Raw genomic sequence first — 20490 nt, 5'->3', positions numbered from 1 at the left:
ACGCTGCTGGCCAAGGTCACTGTCAACCTCTGCGTTACCACCAATACCGAATTTCAGCCCGAGACACACATGTACGCTTTCCCAACGTTTCTAAACTGGGCTGTTTCACGGTTGGTGGCATCTGGTCGTTTTACGTGCTAGCATCTTTGTCCTGGGAGCGCAAAGACCAGCGGTCCCTATAACGGGCGCCCCTGACGCGAGGAGACGGAGCGCAGGGGGCAGGCCTGTCGTCTCCGTGTTCCTGCAGCCGTCCGGGCCCCAGCTGACCTCAGCCCTCGAGAGGTTCCGTCTCCCTTCGTTTCCCCCACCGCCCGCACACGCCTATGTGTCCTTCGCTGGCTCACACAAAGGACACGCAAGCTCCCTGCAGCCACCAGCCCTACAGGGACACTGCCGACCGACTGCAGATTGCGGCCAAACCTCCACTCCGCAGCCCAGATCACGCCTGCCCTTGGAACCGCCGTCCTCCTGGGGGCTCATCTAAACCGAGCTTCCGCCTCTCCCCTGACCTCCGCCTCTCCCCTGACCTCCGCCCCCCTCTCCAGCCAGAAGCCTGGTCGTCATTCACGGGTTTCCTTTTCTCCCAATACCACTGGCTCACCCGACGCAAGATGCATCCCCCATATGTCTGCTGTCCCCACCCGCCCTGCCCAGACTGCCAGCGTCTCTAGGCTGCAGCCCCAGCTCCCACTCAGCTCCCCTGCTTTGGGTGGGACAGTTCCTCGAAGCCAGGCACCGCAAAACACGTGGGACCAGCTTAGTCTCTGCTAAGGACACTCAGGGCTGCGCACCGGGGCTCAAGGCCTTACCCGGCAGGTGTCACACTGGAACAGGATAAGAAGCAGTTTGGTCTTCACCCCGGCTCCTGGCCAGTGCTCAGAACACCCGTGCGATTGCCTAAGTGCTAAGAATGAATGACAGACGAATCTTCTGTAGTACCTGGGTTTTATCCCCGGTTCCAGAAACAGCTCTAGAGTACTTTAGGTGAAAAGAACATCTTCGGTTATTCTTAAGGAGCTCTTTTGACCACTCCTGAGTTTATGTTAAGGAGGGGAACTTTGGAGCCCTAAGGATAGGGCCCAGTTGCCAGGGGAACCAGCCAGGTGATCCGAGGGCTGGACATGCCCCAGCCCCTGACCTCCTGGGAGAGGGGCCAGCTATCCAGTCACCAGCGCCAAGGATCCAAGCACTACACAGACGGAATGAGGCCCCCACGAAAACCCGAACTGAAGGGGCTGAGAGGACTTCCAGGCTGGTGACAGGGACCCCCCACACTGTGAGGGGCTGAGAGGACTTCCAGGCTGGTGACAGGGACCCCCCCCACACTGTGAGGGGCTGAGAGGACTTCCAGGCTGGTGACAGGGACCCCCACACACTGTGAGGGGCTGAGAGGACTTCCAGGCTGGTGACAGGGACACCCCACACTGCGAGGGGCTGAGAGGACTTCCAGGCTGGTGACAGGGACCCCCAACACACACCGGGAGGGGGCGTACCCCTCTTCCCACAGGGCTGCTGCTGGTGTGTGGGACTTCTCTGGTTGTTCCTCCACGTCCTGTGATACAGCCTTTGTAGTAAATCAGTTCACAAGTGAATTTCCTCTGGGTTCAGGTGTTACAGCGCATTACCACCCCCAAGGGGGACCTGGGGACGCCTGAGCTGCAGCCCAGCTGGACCAAAGTGTAGGTGAGCTCGGGCCGCTGCTCGGGGCCCGTGTCTGAGCCGTAACCACGAGGTCTGCAAGGACCCCTGTGTTAGTACCGGAGCCGACATCCCATCTGTGACCACGGGCACCGGAGGATCGGTGGGAGTGGAAGACACACCCTCAGGTGGAGCGCGCACGCGCCCCTGCGCATCTCTGCGTATGCGTGTACAGAGGGGCTTTCCTTCCGGCCGGCGAGCCTGGCCTGGGGCTCCTGCCTGTTTCGCTGTAGCCACACCCACCTGCTTTGAGGGTCCCCTCCTCCGCCCCTCACCTGGCCCTTTCTCCCGGCTCTTCCTCACTTCCTCACTTCACTAACCCACGTTCTCCCGCCCTGTCCCGGCAGGGACCACATCCAACTCTCCCCCCAGGCCCGGCAGCGGCTCTCAAGGCTCTGGAGGATCGTGGGAGGTGCGTCAGGCATCAGATGTCCGCAGGGCTCGCATCCAAGTCCTCGTCGTGGAAGGTTCCAGAAGGGACATCTGGACACGGGGAAGGTCCAGCCCAAGGAGACGCTTGTGCTTCGTCCCAGGCAGGCATCGGAAGGCCCGCAGGAGCGCACCGCCCAGGGCAGCTGTCCAAGCACAGGGGTGCCGGGGCGAGCACCACCGGCCCCTCCGGGTGTACAAGCCCGTCCCAAGGCCCCTTGGTCCCATACAGACAGCAAGTGCTAACCAAACTCCCCAGAGAGACCCACACCCACAGAGCGACGCCCCCATCAGCCTGATCCACACCCGCAGAAAGCCAGAGGCAGCAGCAGAAGCAGAGAACCTCGGAGGAAGCGCAAGAAAGCCTGGGTTCTCCCATGAAAACTGGACAGACGCCAGTATTTAGGTTTACTCGACTTTATTAAAAACTAAAACCACAGAAAGAAGAACAGAATGTACAGAAGACAGCATGGGAAGGCAGCCAGGCAGAGCAGGCCGTCCCAGCAACGGGCAGGGGCGGCCCGGCTCCAAGGACCCTCCCCCCGACCCCGTCCCGCCCCTGTCGCCACGAGCTAAGGCTGTGGGGCTGTCAGACGGCGCCAGGCTGCGCTGACCCACAGGCTGTCTCTACTCACCGGGGCCAAGACAAGCCAGTGGGACACAGTTCAGTTCCCGGACTGCAAGTCCGGAACTCAGGCCAAGAGGCCAACAACTCTGGTGAAACCCTTACGGCTTCGGTCCCCCAGCACAGCGGCCTCCTCCACTCCGGGTCCTGAGTACAAGCACCTCGAAGGAGGTGAGGCAAAACTCCTGCAGGGGGGTGCAGCTGGTGGGAGGTGAGTGCTGAAAACGCAGCCCTGCAAGATGAGTCCCCAGACGGCAGAGCAGAAGAAACAGATACCCAGGCGGACGCCGGCGGGGGAGCCCGCGCCATTTGGCTTTGGGCCCCAGGGCAGAGTGAAGCCTGGACGCTAGAACTGCTGCAGGATGACCTTGCGCTTCCGGTCGTGGGTGAACTTGTGCACCCGGAAGAGCTCGCTGTCGTAGAAGGCGGACAGGCTGTGGATGTTGATCTGCCGGGCCTGGGAGAGGGGACGTCGGGTGAGCCCTGCGGACCGCGGGCTCCGTCCCCATCACCAGGAGGAGCGAACAGGCCTGCGGCCGCCGGGCAATCTGCCACTGGGCACAGAGGTCAGAACCGCAGCCTGCCGACGCCCCTGAACTCAGACAAGCTGCGAGCTGGCCCAGCCGGGCTCCTTGGCAGGACGAGGGAGACGCGCGCGTTCCGACCACCCCGCCCCACCACCCCCGTACCTTGTCCGCCAAATCCTTCTCGGGAACCTCGATCGTGTCCTGCTGAGCCCCGAAGCGGTTACGCTGATAGGTCACCTGCTCGGCCACCAGCTGCTTCAGGATGAACAGCAGCAGCTCATTGTTGTCCCGGCGGAACGACAGGTAGCGGGCAAACGTCTGAGAGAACAGCAAGTAAGCCTCCAGCCAGGGCTCAGGCCCCACCTCCCTGCTCTATGCCCCGCCCATGTAGCTCAGGCCCCGCCTCCCTGCTCTATGCCACGCCCATGTAGCTCAGACCCCGCCTCCTGCATGCCACACCCCCAGCTAAGGCCCCGCCCCATGCTCCACACAACTCAAGCTTTGGGGTCGGGGTAGAGTGAGGTCCCGCCTCCTATGCTCCGCCCACAAGGCACCGGCCCCACCTCCCGTGCTCCACCCGCGCAGCTCAAGCCCTGCACCCACTCAGGAGGCGCCCCTGCCTCCTGAGCTCCATGCACCACCCACAGATGGCCGGGCCCACCTTCCGCATGCCACGCATGACGCTGAACTTCTGCGTGTCCACGAAGCTCTCGAGCATCACGCGGATGGCCATGTTTACGTCGTCCTCCATGACGTAGTCCCGCAGGTGCATGCGCGCATGGGCCTCTGCCATGCGGATCACGGACTCGATGTGCCGCACGGTGATGGGGATGCTGCCGGTGGCCTGGAGGGGGGACCGCGTCAGGGCGCTGTGGGGCAGCCAGGCCAGGAGGAGCCACAGGGCGGGCACTGCCAAGGGCCCGGCTGACCACTCCGCAGCAGGGAGGCCGCCTGAGCCAGCTGCGCCGGCACTTCCACTCACACGAAGCGCGAAGGCTCACGCCCGCCACGCCCGCCAGCTCCTGGCATCTACAGTGCACACGCCTGGGGGCGGCTGTGCTTGTCTCTGTCCGACACCAGGGGCCCCACGGTGCCGTGAGCATGGGGGGACAGACTGCTCCTGTGAAGCCTGCCCTATCCCTCTGCAAAGGCCCGCGCCAGGGACAACGGTCAGGGGGAGGCGAGGAAGATGGCTGTGGGACTCGGCGGGTGAGGGAGCAACCTGCCCTTAAATTCTCCCGGAGCGAACCAGAACCAGCCCCACACTGAGGCGCGTGCGTGAGCATGAAAGTTCCGTCTATAAACAAACGGACTCACTAGCAAAGACCCTGATGCTGGGAAAGAGCAAAGGCAGGAGAAAGGGGCGACAGAGGACGAGACGGCTGGGCGGCATCGCCGGCCCGAAGGACACGCTTGGGTAAGCTCCGGGAGTTGGTGATGGACAGGGAGCCCCGGCGTGCTGCAGTCCACGGGGTCGCAGAGTCAGGCCTGAGCGACCGCACTGCCTGCTGAACGGACTGGGAGGCCGCGTGAGCGCCGCGCCTTTCGGGCCTCCCTGCCCCGCCCTGGGCCCACTAACCACGCGGACGGGGCTCGGGGGCAGGGCCCTCACCATGGACTCCTTCCTCAGGTCACTGTACATCTTGGCCACCTTGTCCTGGTCCATCTGGTTGAGCTTCGGGTGGACCTTCTCCTTGGCGTAGGTGATGTACTTCCTCAGCACCTCCTGGGGCAGGGGCTCCACGCCGTAGGTGTTGGGCATAGCAGGCTCCGGGGCGCCCCCTGGGCCCCCGTCCTCCTTGTTGCTGGGGTGGTGTCTGACGTGGCTGCCGACCACGAAACGGGCCAGCATCTCATCCTGAGATGGCAGAGGAGCAGGGTGAGCCCGGTGCGGAGACCATAAACCCCCTACAACACCCTCCAACAATGCGTCCTCTGCTCACTGCGGACCCAAAACTCCAGGGCTGGGGGAAGGTGGACAGTGAGTGGGGCGCACCCCCAGAACGGCAGAGGAGACTGGGGGTGGGTGGGCTTAGCTACAGGGTGAAGAGAAGCAGAAGGGTGGGCTGGAGGCCCGAGGACCGGACCCCCACTGGGGTCAGCAGAGCCCCAGTCACGACACCTGGAACGTGCATGAAGCCCAAGCGCGAGGTCACGAGGCAGTGCAACAGAGGAGCGGGGGGAGACCTCGCGGGACGGTGGGCTCCCTGCTCGTGAGGGAGGGGAGGCCGAGCAGAGGCAGGCCCGCCCGTGTCCGCACAGACAGCTGCTTCCGACAGGGGAGCTGGGTGGCTGTGAGGGTGGAGGCCGGGGGACCAGCACCAAGGCCGCAGGGCGCGCGCCAGAGGAGGGGCTGGGGTGGGGCTGGAGCAGCGAGAAGCGAGTGGACTCGGGAGGCAGTGGCGGAGCGTGGCCACACCGGGGGAAGGGGGCGGCCAAGGACAGAAATCAAGGACCTCTGGACTCAGAACAAGCATGGAGTCCACGACCGTCGAGCGGCCCTTCCGAGCCTGCCGCCCCGGGACCCCCGTGAGGCCCCCGAGCTCGGCACACAGCCCCCAGCCCCGGGCTGCGTACCTGCACGGGGTCCACTGTGTCCCTGACCACACACAGGACGTCAAAGCGGGAGATGATGGGCTCGGTGAGGTCCACGTTCTCCGAGAAGGTGAGTGAGGGGTCGTAGCGGCCGCCTGGGACACAGAGGCCGTTGGTCTCAGGGCTCCTGCTCCCAGAGGACCCTCTCCTTGACCAAACCCGTGTGGCCGCAGTGGTGGGAGGGGACTCGACGGACACAGCGCCCGCCCCGGGCGTCCACATGGGTCCACGGCTCTCCAGCCACGTGCAGGCTGAGACCAGCGCCAGCCCTGCCTGACGGGAAGCACCAGGTGCTCCTCCCGGCCCCCGAGCGCTCAGCTCCGTGAGAGTTGGGGCGTCTCCGGCCTTCCACCCCTGCCCCCACACGCAGGGCGGGAGAGAGGCGTGCCTTCCGAGGCTGGGTCCCTCCCTCGGACGGGTGGCGGGGCCCTGGGTCCAGGCCCCCCGGCGCCGCACTCCTACCTATGGGGTTGGCGGCGGCGATGACGGTGCAGCGGGCCTGCAGGGAGGTGACGATGCCGGCCTTGGAGATGGAGACGCTCTGCTGCTCCATGGCCTCGTGGATGCTGGTCCTGTCCTGGTCGTTCATCTGCGCGGGGGGCCAACGGGGCTCTTGATGCGCCCGCTCACTCAGATGAAGCCCCGGGCTCCCCACCCAGGCCCGCACACACCTCCGCGGCCCAGGGCCCCACCTTGTCAAATTCATCAATGAGGCACACTCCTCGGTCAGCCAGCACCAGGGCGCCAGCCTCCAGGGTCCACTCCCGGCTGACCGGGTGGCGCTGAACATATGCGGTGAGGCCCACAGCTGAGGCACCCTGGCCGGTGGTGAAGATGGCCCGGCTGGACACCTTCTCCACGTACTTGAGGAACTGCGACTTGGCTGTGCCGGGGTCCCCACACAGCAGCACGTTGATGTCGCCGCGCACCTTGTGCTTGCCGCCTGCAGAGGGGTGACGGGCTCAGGATGACCCCCCAGCCCAGCACCACCGACACAAGCTTCTTCCGGGAGAGAGGTGGGACGCCCAGGACACCTTTCCCCTGTGAGCACAGAACCCAGAGGAGTGGGGCCCGGGATGGGGGGTGGACGCCAAGATGCTCTTCGTGACGTGAACCTTGGAGGCCGTGCGCGAGCTCTCCCGCCAGGAGGACAGCTGGACGCGGCCCGTGCGGACCAGGACACGGTCACTCGGGAGGAGGAGCCCAGGCTGGGTGCGCCCACGGGGGCGAGGCCGGACAGCCCCTCACAGGCAGGCAAGTGCGCGTGAGGAGCGACACGCTCCAGCTGCCGTGCAGCTGTACGTGTCAGCCCACGCGCAGCGGGCCTGCAGGGAGGTGACGATGCCGGCCTTGGAGATGGAGACGCTCTGCTGCGGTCCACACGAGTGACCACACGGGTCTGCCCCCGCACCCCCTCACCCCTGACCTGTGACCTACAGGAGGGCCCAAGCCGAGCAGGCGGCCCACGGGGCCTCGAGAGTCGAGAAGGGGAGGGGACAGACACACGCTCACATCTCCCCACGGGATGGCCCGCCCCTGCTCACCGGGGTTCTTGGGCTCCCCTCCAAACAGGGCCAGCGCCAGGCCTCGCTTGATGTCCTCGTGCCCGTAGATAGAAGGAGCGATGCTGGCAAAGATCTGGGGGTGAGGGGAGATGGGAACGGTCAGCCGTGTGCTCCGGCCCCGCACGGGCGTCCCCATCCGCCGACTCGGGGCCTCCTTCCGAGTCACAGAACTGGAGGGCTTCCCTGGGAGGGGTGTGTGTGTGTGTTTAACAGGGAGAAAGGCTCTCTCAAAATCCATGCGAGCCTGAAGATACAACGAGAGATGTCAGAGACGTCTTCTGATAGAAATGACCGCCTCCGTCCTCGGCCTCCCGCCCCACCCCGTGAGGGGGCCCTGCAGACCCACCGCGTCCACAAACCCAATGCAGCTCAGACCAGGTGGCTGGACCAGCATCCACCTCGGGAAGGGGGCCCTCGAGTGCCCTGAAGGGGGACGCTGGGATCTGACCCCTGGACCAGGGCATGGGCGGGCGGTCCGTCCCGTGCGCGGGTGACCTGCACACCCTCCTGGGAATGGGCCCAGCCCTGCCGACTGCCTCCCGCCTGGCTGCACGTGGTCCGTCCAGAGGCGACACCTGTTTTCACAGCACGGGCCCTTCTGCTAGTTCTTTCCTTGCCCCTAAAACCTACTGCAAGACCCGGCCCGAGCAGCGGCAGGCCTGTGTGCAGCGGGGACAGCGACCAGGGCAGTGCCCTGGGGGCCTGTCTCTCTCCCTGGGGCCACCTCCACCGAGAGGAGAACCACACTTCCAGCGGGTGTGCTGGGGGCAGCGCTGACGCAAAGTCCAGGGCAGGGAGCGTGCAGAAACACGCAGGACAGCAAGGGTGCACCCAGATCTGCCCACGGGTGCTGGCCGGGAGCCGACGTGAACGAGGTCGCTGGCCAGGCATGGACACACGGCACCAAGGGGCGCTGACCGAGGAGCCAAACCCCAGCGATGTCGGGCCCACGTCTGCACTGACCCTGAAGCTCGGGTCGGGGGGAACACTCTTTATACCCTGAAAACTGGTGAATCAAGGGAAATGAGCACCATCTTGCTTTTCCTCCAGGAGCCCCCCGGGCAGTTAGGTAGTTGACGAAGAAAAGCTTCTCTGGGCCCAGGACGTCCGGCAGGGAAGGGGCAGAGCCGAGCCAGAGGCCGGGCCTCCCACAGCCCCTGTGAAGGACCCACACAGCGAAAGCGCGTCTGGGCTGCACACGGCAGAGACAAGGGGGCACCGCCTGCCCCTGGGGGTCCACCTCAGCCCCCCACCCAAGAAAAACCCGCCCCGTCTGACCAAGCCTCCGAACGATTTACGGAGGCAGGCGACAGGAACGTGCTCGCGCAGGACGAGGGTGGCAGCGTTCGGGCTGCAGAAGGCTCGGAGGACAAACGACCTGGGCCTCCCACAGGAAAACTGCAGCGAAAGACGGGCTGGAGGGGACACCTCAGGGCAGGAGACGGCCGACCGTCCCCACACGCGGACCAACCGCGCCTGGACGCCGACTGCAGGAAGCTCTTCGGAGGAGGAAGACCACCAGGGAGCCAGCTACAGTGTGAGTGTAGTGTGATTTCAGTGTGAGGCGGCGGCAGGCCCGGGCTCAGGGAAGACAGCCTCTTGCAGACTCACTGACCTAGGTGCTGGTGCCACCCCAGGTCTGAACTGGTGGCACCAGGAGGCACCCCATGGAGCAGACCAGCCCCGACCTCAAGGAGCAGACATACCAGCAAAGGCCCCGGGGGGTCCTCACACCACCACACCCGACTCAAAACCTGAACCGAGTCCCCACAGACACTCCCACACAGGGGAGCCCCACAGAGGAAGCAGAGGGTGGCCCCTGGGAGCAGGGCTGGAAGCCGGCCACCCCAGCGAGACCCCCGCCCCGCCCCGTGTGAGCCCCGTGATGTGGGCACCTCACGCAATCCCCGACGTCACAAGTAACAGAACACAGCCCACCCTCTGCAAATCGCTCACTCCCAAGCACTCAGTGAGCCTCCTACTAAGGCCCCATCTCTGTCGGGAGACAGTCACCGTGGGCTGCTCATCCGCCCACACGTCCTGGGGGTCAGGACTGCCAGCCAGGACCCTCCTCCCAGACCGCGGCCGGCGCTGTGTGGGCACCAGGCAGGCGGCAGCATGAGGTGACGTCCCCTGCGGGACCGAGGGCAGCAGCCTGCTTCCCCCTGCCGTGCCTGCAGGCTCCCCGGGGCCTCGCTGCGGCCCAAGGGCCGGAAGTGACGGTGCTTTCAGCGCCTGGTGAGACAGGCATCATCAAGCCCAGACCCGAGAGGGAGACACCCGCTTCCCCGGGGTTAGACTGCTTACCCTCTTGACCTCCGTGTCACGGGAGGAATGAGCCGCCCGCTGCTGAGCACAGGGCGGGACAACCCCAGACTCCTCTGCTCCCGCCAAACCCTGCGGGCCCTGCCTGCCGCCCACCGCGTGGAGGCGCCCCTGCCGTCTGAGCTCATCTTCCCGCCCCACAAGCACGGTCCTCCTGCCCTGTCCGCCTGCTGGACAGAGAGGTGGCGGCTGCAGCCACCCCATGTGCCCACGGACTCACCTTTGAGACGGCTCCAGGGCTGAGCACGACCCCGCCCCAGCCCCACAGTCGGGCTGCTCACCCCGCCACATGAAGCACAACGCCGGAACTCAAGCCCAAGTCCAGCTCCCGGCTCTGCACCCCATCCATCTCCAGGGTCTCCGCATCAGGCAGGAGCCCCATCTCTCAGAATCAGAGGCCGAGCTCACGAAACCCAACACGGCCAGACAGGGGGCCGGGTGGGCGGTGGGACTCGGGTGGGAGGAACCAACCACGGCAGCAGGCGGCGAGACTGGGTAGAACCAGCCCAGGGCAGCAGCCACGGAGCACGCCAGCAGTACGGAGCGCCTGGCTCGGACTGTCCAAACCTGGGTGCCCACGTTTCTAGGTGAAATCTAATTCTAAGGAATCACTCACGCAAGCATTAAACACAGAGAAAACCACGCGCCAAAACCCGCCGGCACACGGGGCGTGCTGACCCCACCGTCGCCGGGTCTGCAGACTCCGGCCCGAGCGGGTCAAAGAGCCTAACTGCTTCTGGACCTGCCTGTAATCCTTTCAACGCGCCTCTAGAGTCACAGAGGCGTTCCCCGTGGCTGGCGAGAACGCCCACCCTAACGGCAGACTCGACACGAGGCCACTGCTGGCCAACCCCCCCGCGGGGCTCAGACGGGCAGGTGTGGGGGGGTCGCCTCGTCCACCCGAGGCCTTGATCTGAGCATCACGGGCAAGGAGCAGGCAGGACCAAGGCCCCCCTAGACTCTTCCCGGAAATGTCAGAGGCCAGCCCGGACAGGCGGACGCAGAAGGGAGCAGCCTCCTGGGCTCGGTGGCGACGGGCACCCTCGGCGCCACCCTGTTCAGAATCCAGCTGCCTCGCTCTGCAGAACAGCAGAGCAGGTGAGGGGCAGGAGACCACGGCACAGACAGGGCAGGGGGCTGGGAGGGCCGCAGACCCCCATGTGGACCCCCCACTGCCCACAAACAGGTGTACGCGCAGGCAAGCTGACGTGTGCCCGGGACACGGAGTCCCCACCCTTGGGAGCCGGCCCAAACGCTCATCGGGAGTCTGAGCACGTCTGTCACGCCAGCACTGGTTTTCTTCAGGGAGGCAAGAGGGGCCAAGGTGTTACTGGGACCCAGGAAAGGAGCCCCGTGAGAGCAATGACCAGGTCCAACTCCCTGCTGGAGGCCTGGGCGCAGCCCCAGAGCGTCTCCCCGACCCAGAGCGCTGGCAGACCCGTGAGTCCTATCCCCCGGGGGGCCCCAATCTCGGCGGATGGATAACAGCGCCAGTGGGGTGCAGGGCCCTGTGCTGCGGGCAGAGAGCAGTCCGGGAGACAGCGGGCAGTGTGGCAACAGGTGGACAGCAAGTGGGAGGCGAGGGGAGGGGAGGGGGACCTGAGGGGCCAAGCGCAGACCCAGCAGGACTCAAGGACAGGAACCGTGCGCCCTGCGACCAAGACCGTCGCAAGCGTGCTCACACGCGGACCCTCGGTGGGCACTCCTCAGCCCTGCACTGCTTGGAAACCACTTATATCTTCATCTCTAGACAGTAAACCCCGTCTCTCCAGCCTCTGCAAACACGCCTGCCGTTCAAGGGCAAACGACAGCCCGCACTGGGGAGCGCTCTTCCAGGAGGCAGATCGTGGGGAGGCGGGTGACACTGGGGATGACCCCCCGCTGAGTTCCTCCTGCTCCCACGTTTCCGGTCCAGCCCGAGCACTCCCCCGTCCTCCGGACGCAACACGGGCTCCGAGAGGCCTCCTGTTGCTCTTCCCTGAGAGCACAGCCCGCGTCAAGGCACACGGACTCAGTGGACATGGGAATCAAAACAAGGGCCCAGCTTCCAAGGCCCGGAACCAAGACGGAGGCTTGCGGTGGCCGGGGTGCGACCCTAGGCACCCAGGCTCTGTGGCAGCGGCACCCCCCCCGCCACCTTCCACCTGCCTTCTCCCCGATTTGCTGGTCCTTGGAGAGGCTGATGATCATCTTCACGTCCTCGTCGGTCAGCTCGCCCACGGCCACCTTGTTGTCCTTCTTGGCCACGTGGTTGGCAAGGATGACGGTGGCAAAGACCGGGAAGCCGTTGGCGGTGTTGAGAGCCCCATCGTAGTTGTTGTGGTAGATGCCGGTCAGCTCCTGGGGGAGGCCGAGAGGTCAGGGGGCCCGACCTGGGGCGGGCCCCACCTTGCCTCTCCCTAGGGCCCCTGGTTCCAGAGAGCTGAACTCAGCAGAAGTGTGGCACCCGGCCGCTGTACCCCAACAGAAGCTCAGCCCAGCAACAGAGAGCTGACCACTGCCCAGCCACAGTGCCCACACCAGCTCCCTCGGCCCTGGGCACTCACAATCTCGTCCCCCGGCTTGCAGCTGTCCACCAGGTCTGCGAGGAGGATGGCGTCCTTGGAGCGGGGCAGCCGGCCCGCTGCCACTTTGCCCGGACTCTCTTGGATTCGGATGCGCTGGTAGTTCTGGTAGATGGTCTGCAGAGGACAGACACGGACTCAGGGGCCGTCCTGCCCGGGGGCGGAGGCCGGGGTCTGAGCAGCGGCTCGTCACCTGACTGGACCGCGGCCCCGGGCAGGGAGTGCAGCTTGTCATCCTCACTGGTGACCAGGAGACACAGGCCGAGAGAAGGCAGAGAGCCACGGGCACTGGCACCCCACCCCACCTCTGCTCCGGGCGCCTCCCTCCCCAGACGCATAGCCTGCTCCGGGCCCTGCAGCTCATCCCGCGTGTGTGGCTGTGGGAGCTGGGCTGCTCTGTGGCCCGAACTGAGTGACGCCGGCGGACGAGGCTCCCTGTGCCACCCCGTGGGGTGGGGCGTGAACACTGCAGGTGAGGCCACACAGGGGAAGTCAGGTCACGGGAAAAGCATCAAACCAGCACCCAGGAAGCGAGTCACACCGGAGGTGGGCCTGCTCTCAAATCACGGGGCAGCACAGTGCGTGCAGTCTAACAGCCTCGTTTCCCTACCATCCAGAAGAGCTACGTGACGGTGGCTAAATGCACACGGTCCGGGTCAAAAGACCTGAGTTCCAACCCTCTGGGCCACCTCCTAGCCGGACAGCCTGCTGTTACTTTATCGGCCAGATAGGACCCACGACAGCACCTGCCCCCACGCGGCGCTGAAGACCCACTAACACAGGCCCGCCCTGGGCACCGAGCACGCCCTCCGGGATCTCCACTGTGAGGACCACTCCCCACGAGTTCCTGTCCCCGCACGCAGAGCCCATGCCTCTGCTCCTGGGCAGGAGGTGTCCAGAGCAACGTGTATGGCAGGGTAACCCTAAGTGGAGGGGACCAGCGAGACGGGGGCGGGGGTGGGGGCCTCTGGGCAAAGGCAGGGGCTCACCTGGAGCCCCGCCCTGCAGCCACCCTCCCCAAGTCAAGGCGCACCTGACTTTGAACAGGTCAGACTCTGGCAGTGGGCTGCCAGGCACTCCCTGGCAAGGCAGCTCCAACCTGGGCGCTTCTCAGATTTGTGGAGCAGTGAGGGGTCAGCCTGACACTCACGGCAACAGACGGTGGAGAGCTGTGCACCCCACACAGGGGTCGTGATGGCCCCCCAACATGGACAAAGCCGAGCATTACGTATCTAGGCGCTTAAGACCCAGAGCCTTCAAGTAGGGCCTCCCGCAGACGGCACAGCAGAGTCTCCCTACAGGGCAATCGTGACCTTGAGAGAGGCCAGACAGGTCCCAGGGAGTCAGGACAAGCCCGCCACTTGCTGTGGGCAGGGCTCTGGGGGAGCAGGGGCAGTTCTCCAGATCTTCCCATTTGCTAGAGAGCAGTAAACGCTGATGTTTCAGATGGAAGCATCTGGACCACCTCGAGGTCTGGCTGGCACTCACCTCCTCCATGTTGACCTCAAAGGGGCCGGCTGACTGGCACTCGGGGCAGGAGCCCGGCTTCACCTCCTGGTTCTGGGACTGGCAGAAGGGCCCCAGCACGAAGCCGCACTTGTTGCAGTTGTACTTGACCATGCTGAGCTGGGGCAGGACGCCAGTGCAGCTGGTCACCACGCCGCTGGTGCGGATCAGCTGGTTCAGGTGCAGCTGCCTGCGGGGGCGGGGCGTCAGAGTGGGGCTCAGGGCGCGGGTGGGGCGGGGCGTCAGAGGGCCCGCTTTGCAGACCCGGCATTGTGGGGAAGGGGGCACTCACCGGAGCGAGCGCAGCTCCTCCACCAGCGGCAGGTGGGAGATGCGCACGTGGATGCGGCTGGCGATGCGGTCGTACTTGGGGTACATGGCCAGCACCACCTCCAGGGCCGCCTCGTCGAAAATCTGCAGCAGCTCGGCGGGCGCCTCGGGCAGGAAGTAGGCCAGCACGTGCTCCCGGGCCGCCAGGTCCTCGTAGTTCACCACCAGGCTCTCGCGGTTCTCTGGGGGGCGGGGCGGGGCAGGCAGGCTGAGCAGGCGGGGCCCGCCCAGCAGGCAGAGCCCTGGCTCCGCCCCAGGCCCCCAGCACGTCCACCCAGCGCCCCAGGCCCCAGCGCCCAGGGCCGCCGCAGCGGCAGGCCCCAGAGCGGTCCGCCCAGCGCCGCAGGCCCCCAGCGCGTCCGCCCCCAGCGCCCCAGGCCCCCAGCGCGCCGGCCGCAGGGCGGGCTCACCTTTGCACATGTCGCTGATGCGCTCTTTGAAGACGTTGTGCCCGCGGCCGTCCACGTGGGTGCGCAGGAAGTTCTTGAAGCGGTGGTGGATCTCCAGGCGCGGGCCGGCCATGCTCACCCACTCGCGCACGGAGTGGCCCTTGAGGTCCTCCAGGTTCTCCACGCTCTCGATCATGTCCTCCTCCTCGCCGTCCTCCGTGGCCCGCTCCACCTGCCGCCGCTTCCGGCTGGGGCGCTCCTCCTCGTCGTCGTCGCTGTCTGCGAGCCGAGAGGCGCTCAGGGCCGGCTCCGCGCCCCCCGCTTCCCCCGCCCCGCCCCAGGCTCCCCGAAAACCCACCGTACAGGAGCCCGCGACGCATGCGGCCCAGGCCGCGGCCCGCCTCCCGGTCGCGCTGCCGCATGACCCGCTCGGCCGCCTCCCTCTGACTGGCCGTCAGCTCCTCCACGTCCTCGTCGTCCAGGGCCAGCCCCTCAGCCTCATAGACATCCAGCTCCGGGATGGCGCGGTAGTCCCTGCAGGGCCCGGACAGGCGGTGTCAGCACCCAAACCGCCAACAAGCGCACCAGGATCTGGGCCCCCAAGGCTCAAGTAGCCTATCCTAAACACACCCGCGGCTCCACCCTCCCAGAAGAGACAGACCATCCACCTGACCACCAGTTACTGGACAGAGCGATGTCCACCCTCAGAGCTAACGCTGCTGCCCTCCCTGGCATTCTGGGAGAGATACATACCCTCCATCAGAAAGAGGAGGAAACCCAGCTTAAGGCTCAGGGGATTCCTGCCACCATCACTCAACAGGGCTGGGTGTCACAGTCAACCCAATGGCAGGGGCCCAGCTGGCTCCAACTCCACTCTGGCCCTCTGCGGCCCTCTCGATTCCTCTGCAGCCCTCTCGATTCTTGTTCCCTCAGGGGACGTGGTGATGGGGGAACAGCCTTTCTTAACTTTCCTTTTTTTGTGCCATAAACTCTGTCAAGCGACAGTCTCAAAACACACAATCCCGTAATGCTGATCCCAGAAACAAAACCCAGAGCCAGCTTCATTTCTGGGCCAACAGTTCCCGAATCCAAAGTGTCCTCCGGGAAAAGGTACCTGTCTGTCTGATGCTTGCTCCTTGGAAGGAAAGCTATGACAAACAGCACATGAAAAAGCAGAAACGTTACTTTGCTGACAAAGGTCCATCTAGTCAAAGCTACGGTTTTTCCATCACTCCTGAACAGATATGAGAGTTGGACCATAAAGAAGGCTGAGCACCAAAGAATTGATGCTTTTGAACTGTGGTGTTGGAGAAGACTCTTGAGAGTCCCTTGGACTGCAAGGAGATCCAACCAGTCAATCCTAAAGGAAATCAACACTGAATATTCACTGAAAGGACTGATGTTGAAATTCCAATACTCTGGTCACCTGATGGAAAGAGCAGACCTATTAGAAAAGACCCTGATGCTGGGAAATATAGAAGGCAGAAGGACAAGGGGACAACAGAGGATGAGATGGCTGGATGGCATCACTGACTCAATGGATATGAGTTTGAGCAAACTCCGGGAGATGGTGAAGAACAGGGAGGCCAGACGTACTTCAGTCGATGGGGTCGAGAAGAGTCGGACGCGGCTGAGCGACTGAAGGATGGCAACAACAACTGACTTGTTAAGGATTTCACATTATGTGAGAGGCCATCAGTGAAATTGTAATTGGTCTGCATAAAAAAATTTAATAAACTCGATCTCAGCAAAATTTAAAATTAATTATGCATCTCAAACAAAACCATTTTTTAAAGCTTAAAAAGCCACAGGTTGAGGAGAAAGTAATTACAAATCACATACCTGATAAAAGCGTATCCAGAGTAAGAGTTTTACAGCTCTTATAACTCAGTAATAAGAAATCAAGCTAACCGATTAAACGACGGGCAAAGACCCGAAGACACATTTCCCAAAGATACACTGATGAGCAGATACTCAATGTCACTGATCATCAGAGGAAAGGAAACCAAGACCACAGTAAGATACCACATCGTGACTATTAAGCTGGCTATTAACAAAACCCAGAAAACGTCGGGTGTTGGCGAGAATGTGCAAAAATTGATCAGCAGACGGCACTTGTGGGAAGGTCACCCTGCTTATTTAACTTCTATGCAGAGTACATCATGAGAAATGCTGGGCTGGAAGAAGCACAAGCTGGAATCAAGATTGCTGGGAGAAGTATCAATAACCTCAGATATGCAGATGACACCACCCTTATGGCAGAAAGTGAAGAGGAACTAAAGATCCTCTTGATGAAAGTGAAAGAGGAGAGTGAAAAAGTTGGCTTAAAGCTCAGCATTCAGAAAACGAAGATCGTGGCATCTGGTCCCATCACTTCATGGGAAATAGATGGGGAAACAGTGGAAACAGTGTCAGACTTTATTTTGGGGGGCTCCAGAATCACTGCAGATGGTGACTGCAGCCATGAAATTAAAAGACGCTTACTCCTTGAAAGAAAAGTTATGACCAACCTAGACAGCATATTCAAAAGCAGAGACATTACTTTGCCGACTAAGGTCCGTCTGGTCAAGGCTCTGGTTTTTCCTGTGGTCATGTATGGATGTGAGAGTTGGACTGTGAAGAAGGCTGAGCGCCGAAGAATTGATGCTTTTGAACTGTGGTGTTGGAGAAGACTCCTGAGAGTCCCTTGGACTGCAAGGAGATCCAACCAGTCCATTCTGAAAGAGATCAACCCTGGGATTTCTTTGGAATGAATGATGCTAAAGCTGAAGCTCCAGTACTTTGGCCACCTCATGCGAAGAGTTGACTCATTGGAAAAGACTCTGATGCTGGGAGGGACTGCGGGCAGGAGGAGAAGGGGACGACAGAGGATGAGATGGCTGGATGGCATCACGGACTCGATGGACGTGAGTCTGAGTGAACTCCGGGAGATGGTGATGGACAGGGAGGCCTGGCGTGCTGCGATTCATGGGGTCGCAAAGAGTCGGACACGACTGAGCAACTGAACTGAACTGAAAACGATGCAACTGCTTTGGAAAATAGTTTGGCAGTTCCTCAAAAAATTAACATTAGAATTATCACACCACCCAACCGTGCCATTCCTAGGACCTGGAATTCCATTTCAAGAGAATTTAAATACGCATTCACATAAAAATCTCACAGCAGCACTATTCATAATTGCTAAAAACTTTCAAAGAACCCAAGTGTCTTCCAACCTATGAACGGGTAAACAAAATGCAGCCTGCCCATAAAACAGAGCATGTCTCAGCCAGGAAAAGGACTGACGTACTGACGCGCGATCCAACACGGACCGTGAAGATCACGGGACGCCAAACGTCCGTCACACACGGGACACGCGCACCACAGACCCTGCGTGTAGGGGCTCAGGCAGCAGGCCGAAGGGACAGGGGCTACGGGCTGCCCAGCAGTGGGGAGAGGGGGTGCGGGCACTGGGCCAGGTACAAGGGGCCTTCCGGGGTGACAGAAAAGCGGGACTGTGCTGACGGCTGCACAACTCAGGGAGTCTACCGAGAAGCACTGAGCCGTATTCTTGTAAGACGCAGCCTGTGTATTATAGAAACCATGCCTGAGAACACTGCGTTTTAAAAAGCTACAAAACACAAAACCTAACTGGACCCAACCAGTCCTGTAACCTCTATCAGAGCCCTGGCACTGGAAGGGCAGGGCAGCAGAGCTCAGTGGGCAGAGGCAGCGCAGTAAGGGAGGGGCGTCCTGCCCGCACAGCCCCGCAGAGCCCGGGAGGAAGCTGCTCCGGGCCCATCTGCCAGGACTCGGCATCTGCGCCAACAGCACAAATGGTCCGCAGTGCCCCTGAAAGTCTGTGTGACACTCCCGCAGGGCTCGCCTCGCTGCCTGCGCGGTGGCCTGAACACACAAAGGCTGGCACCCCCGAGGCAGAGCCACAGGGCCCCAAGGCAGAATGTCTGTGCGGCTCTGGGGGTTCAGACAATTCTGGGGCAAATGTACTGACCGGGTCCTGGCTGTGAACACGGGCAGACAGTAGCGGGGCCCAGCCTGGGTCACTCAGAGCTCTACTCCGAGGTCATAGCATTAAGCCTCCATGACCGTGAGTACATGTTTGCACATCTGTTACTAAGGGTGAACACGGGGTCTGGTATAGATTAGGCACAGTAACTGTTTGCTGAACTGAATCCAAACCTTGATTAATGAGACCCACCCCACCCCCAGTTTGTCTGAAGCTGCAGAGAAACTTGGCTGCCTGCTTCTTGACCTCCCCAGTTGGGATCGCCGACGTGGCCCCAGATTAGAGACCCCCCTGGGTGCACATCTCATGCCGGGGGGCCTTAGGTAGGGTCTGGTGTAAGGCAGACACAGCAAGTTACCAGTATGTACCCTGCGGCTCCACAGACCTGTCTCCGCCTGGAAGCTGGACCAAAATGTGTTCAAAGGCAAGGAGGCTCCGATGTATCTGGTTCTCCAGGACCCCAAACAAGGGAGGCCAGACACCGGAGGGACTCCCTGTGTAAACCGTGGAGCGCGGGGCCTGGAACTGCATACCTCTCCATGCCATCTCCAATAAGCTCCTCTCCGTCCTCCTCCTCCTCCAGGGGCCCCTCGGTGCCCAGCAGTCCCTCCGACTCATCCTCAAAGGGAGGAAGGTCCCGGCCAGGGCTGGAGGTCAGGGCATCCGTGCGCCGGGAGCTGCTCCGCCCGGGGCTGGAGGTGAGGGGCTCGCTGGCGCGCCGCCGCGGGCCCGGGCTGGACGCCACCGTGAAGGACTCGGAGGATTCCTGCGAGAGGGGACAGGCTTGGAGCGGGCGAGGGCCGACTGCGCTCCCCGGCACGTCGCCCCCGACTCGGGGCGTCGGCCTGTCCCCCCGCACCGCGGATCCCGCCGGCCTGCGCCTCTGCACCTGCTGCCGCCCCCTGGGCCGGCTGACCGCCCGCTGCGGCCCCTGGCCCGGCTTCCCACCCATCGGGACCCCTGGGGGCAGCTCCCAGGGCAGGCGGGACGCGAGGGCCGCCGCCCCCGAAGGGGTCCGGCACTTGGGCCGGAGGCGCGACTGCTGACGAAGACCAGCGCGGGGAGGGGGGCCCGAAGGCGCCGGCCGGGCCGAGGTGCCCGGGAGCCGCCGGGGTGGGGGACCGCAGGCCCGGCAGGCCCGCCAGACCGGAGCGCGGAGTCGGGCCCGCGCCGCGCCCCGCGCCCCGCGCCGCGCTCACCGCCATCTCCGCGCCGCTCTCCTCTCCGGCTCCGTCCGCCGCGACCAGTTTTCGCGCCAAAAGCGGCCCACGTGACCCCGCGCAAGCCCGGGAAGCGGCTGACGCGGCACGACGTCACGACGTCGGCGACCGCGTTCTTTCCGGCCGGCGCTTGAGGGGCGGGTCGAGGGCGTGGCCACGTGCGGCCCCGCCCAGGCCGCCCGAAGCCCGCCCAGCCCGCCCGAGGCCACGCCCAGCCCGCCCGAGGCCACGCCCAGCCCTCGCTCGACGCTGCGGGACCCCCTGAGACGCTGCAACCCGCGGAGGCAGTGAGGACCAACCTCCCGTGCCAGCTGCGCGACTTGGTCACTCTGGGGCCATTTGACAGACGAGGCAACGGAGGCTCAGGGCTCTGTCTTACTGTGTTATGTCAACTGTTCCGAAAGTTCAGGCTGAACGCTTCAAGCGCCGAAAAGGCAAGGGCGCTAGGAGAGACGAGGTTGGGGTGCCTTCTGGAGGCAGACGAGATGCAAGGGGGAGTTCCAAGCAGCAAGAGCCTCCCGCGCAGAGAAGTGGAGAGCGGGGCGCCCTGGCATCTGCAAGCACGTCCCCAGCTCCAGGTGGACAGACCTCTTGTGATGTCCTGGAAGGGACAAGACGACGACGTTGGAGACTCCAGCTCACGAAAGGCAACCAAATCTTTCTAGAGAACTGGAGCTCCCTGTGGACAGTCGACAGCCCCCTGGGTTTTAG

General features: G+C 63.3%; 1 protein-coding gene across 1 annotated transcript; it reads right to left on the bottom strand.

Moving 5' to 3' along the window:
• Positions 1-2528: 2528 nt before the first annotated feature.
• Positions 2529-19844, bottom strand: MCM2 (minichromosome maintenance complex component 2). Its single transcript, XM_018044363.1, has 16 exons — positions 19759-19844; positions 19093-19325; positions 14912-15087; positions 14575-14832; positions 14127-14346; positions 13817-14024; positions 12311-12445; positions 11913-12104; positions 7419-7512; positions 6567-6817; positions 6337-6463; positions 5857-5969; positions 4892-5137; positions 3941-4123; positions 3442-3597; positions 2529-3209 (listed from the first exon to the last, which is right to left on the bottom strand). The coding sequence occupies exons 1-16, from the start codon at positions 19762-19764 to the stop codon at positions 3099-3101; spliced, it is 2709 nt and encodes a 902-aa protein (XP_017899852.1). The 5' UTR covers positions 19765-19844; the 3' UTR covers positions 2529-3098.
• Between the last annotated feature and the right edge of the window lie 646 nt (positions 19845-20490).

Source organism: Capra hircus, unplaced genomic scaffold (assembly GCF_001704415.2).
Source record: "Capra hircus breed San Clemente unplaced genomic scaffold, ASM170441v1, whole genome shotgun sequence".
NCBI lineage: Eukaryota > Metazoa > Chordata > Mammalia > Artiodactyla > Bovidae > Capra > Capra hircus.
Note: the sequence above shows the minus strand (reverse complement) of the source record. Positions and strands in the feature narration are given on the sequence as shown.

Coding starts and splice junctions, on each gene's coding strand:
- MCM2 (XM_018044363.1), bottom strand. Junction 14,025..14,126: donor GAGGAGCTGCGCTCGCTCCG/GTGAGTGCCCCC, acceptor CCGCCCCCGCAG/GCAGCTGCACCTGAACCAGC. Junction 6,818..7,418: donor AGGGGAGCCCAAGAACCCCG/GTGAGCAGGGGC, acceptor ACCCCTCTGCAG/GCGGCAAGCACAAGGTGCGC.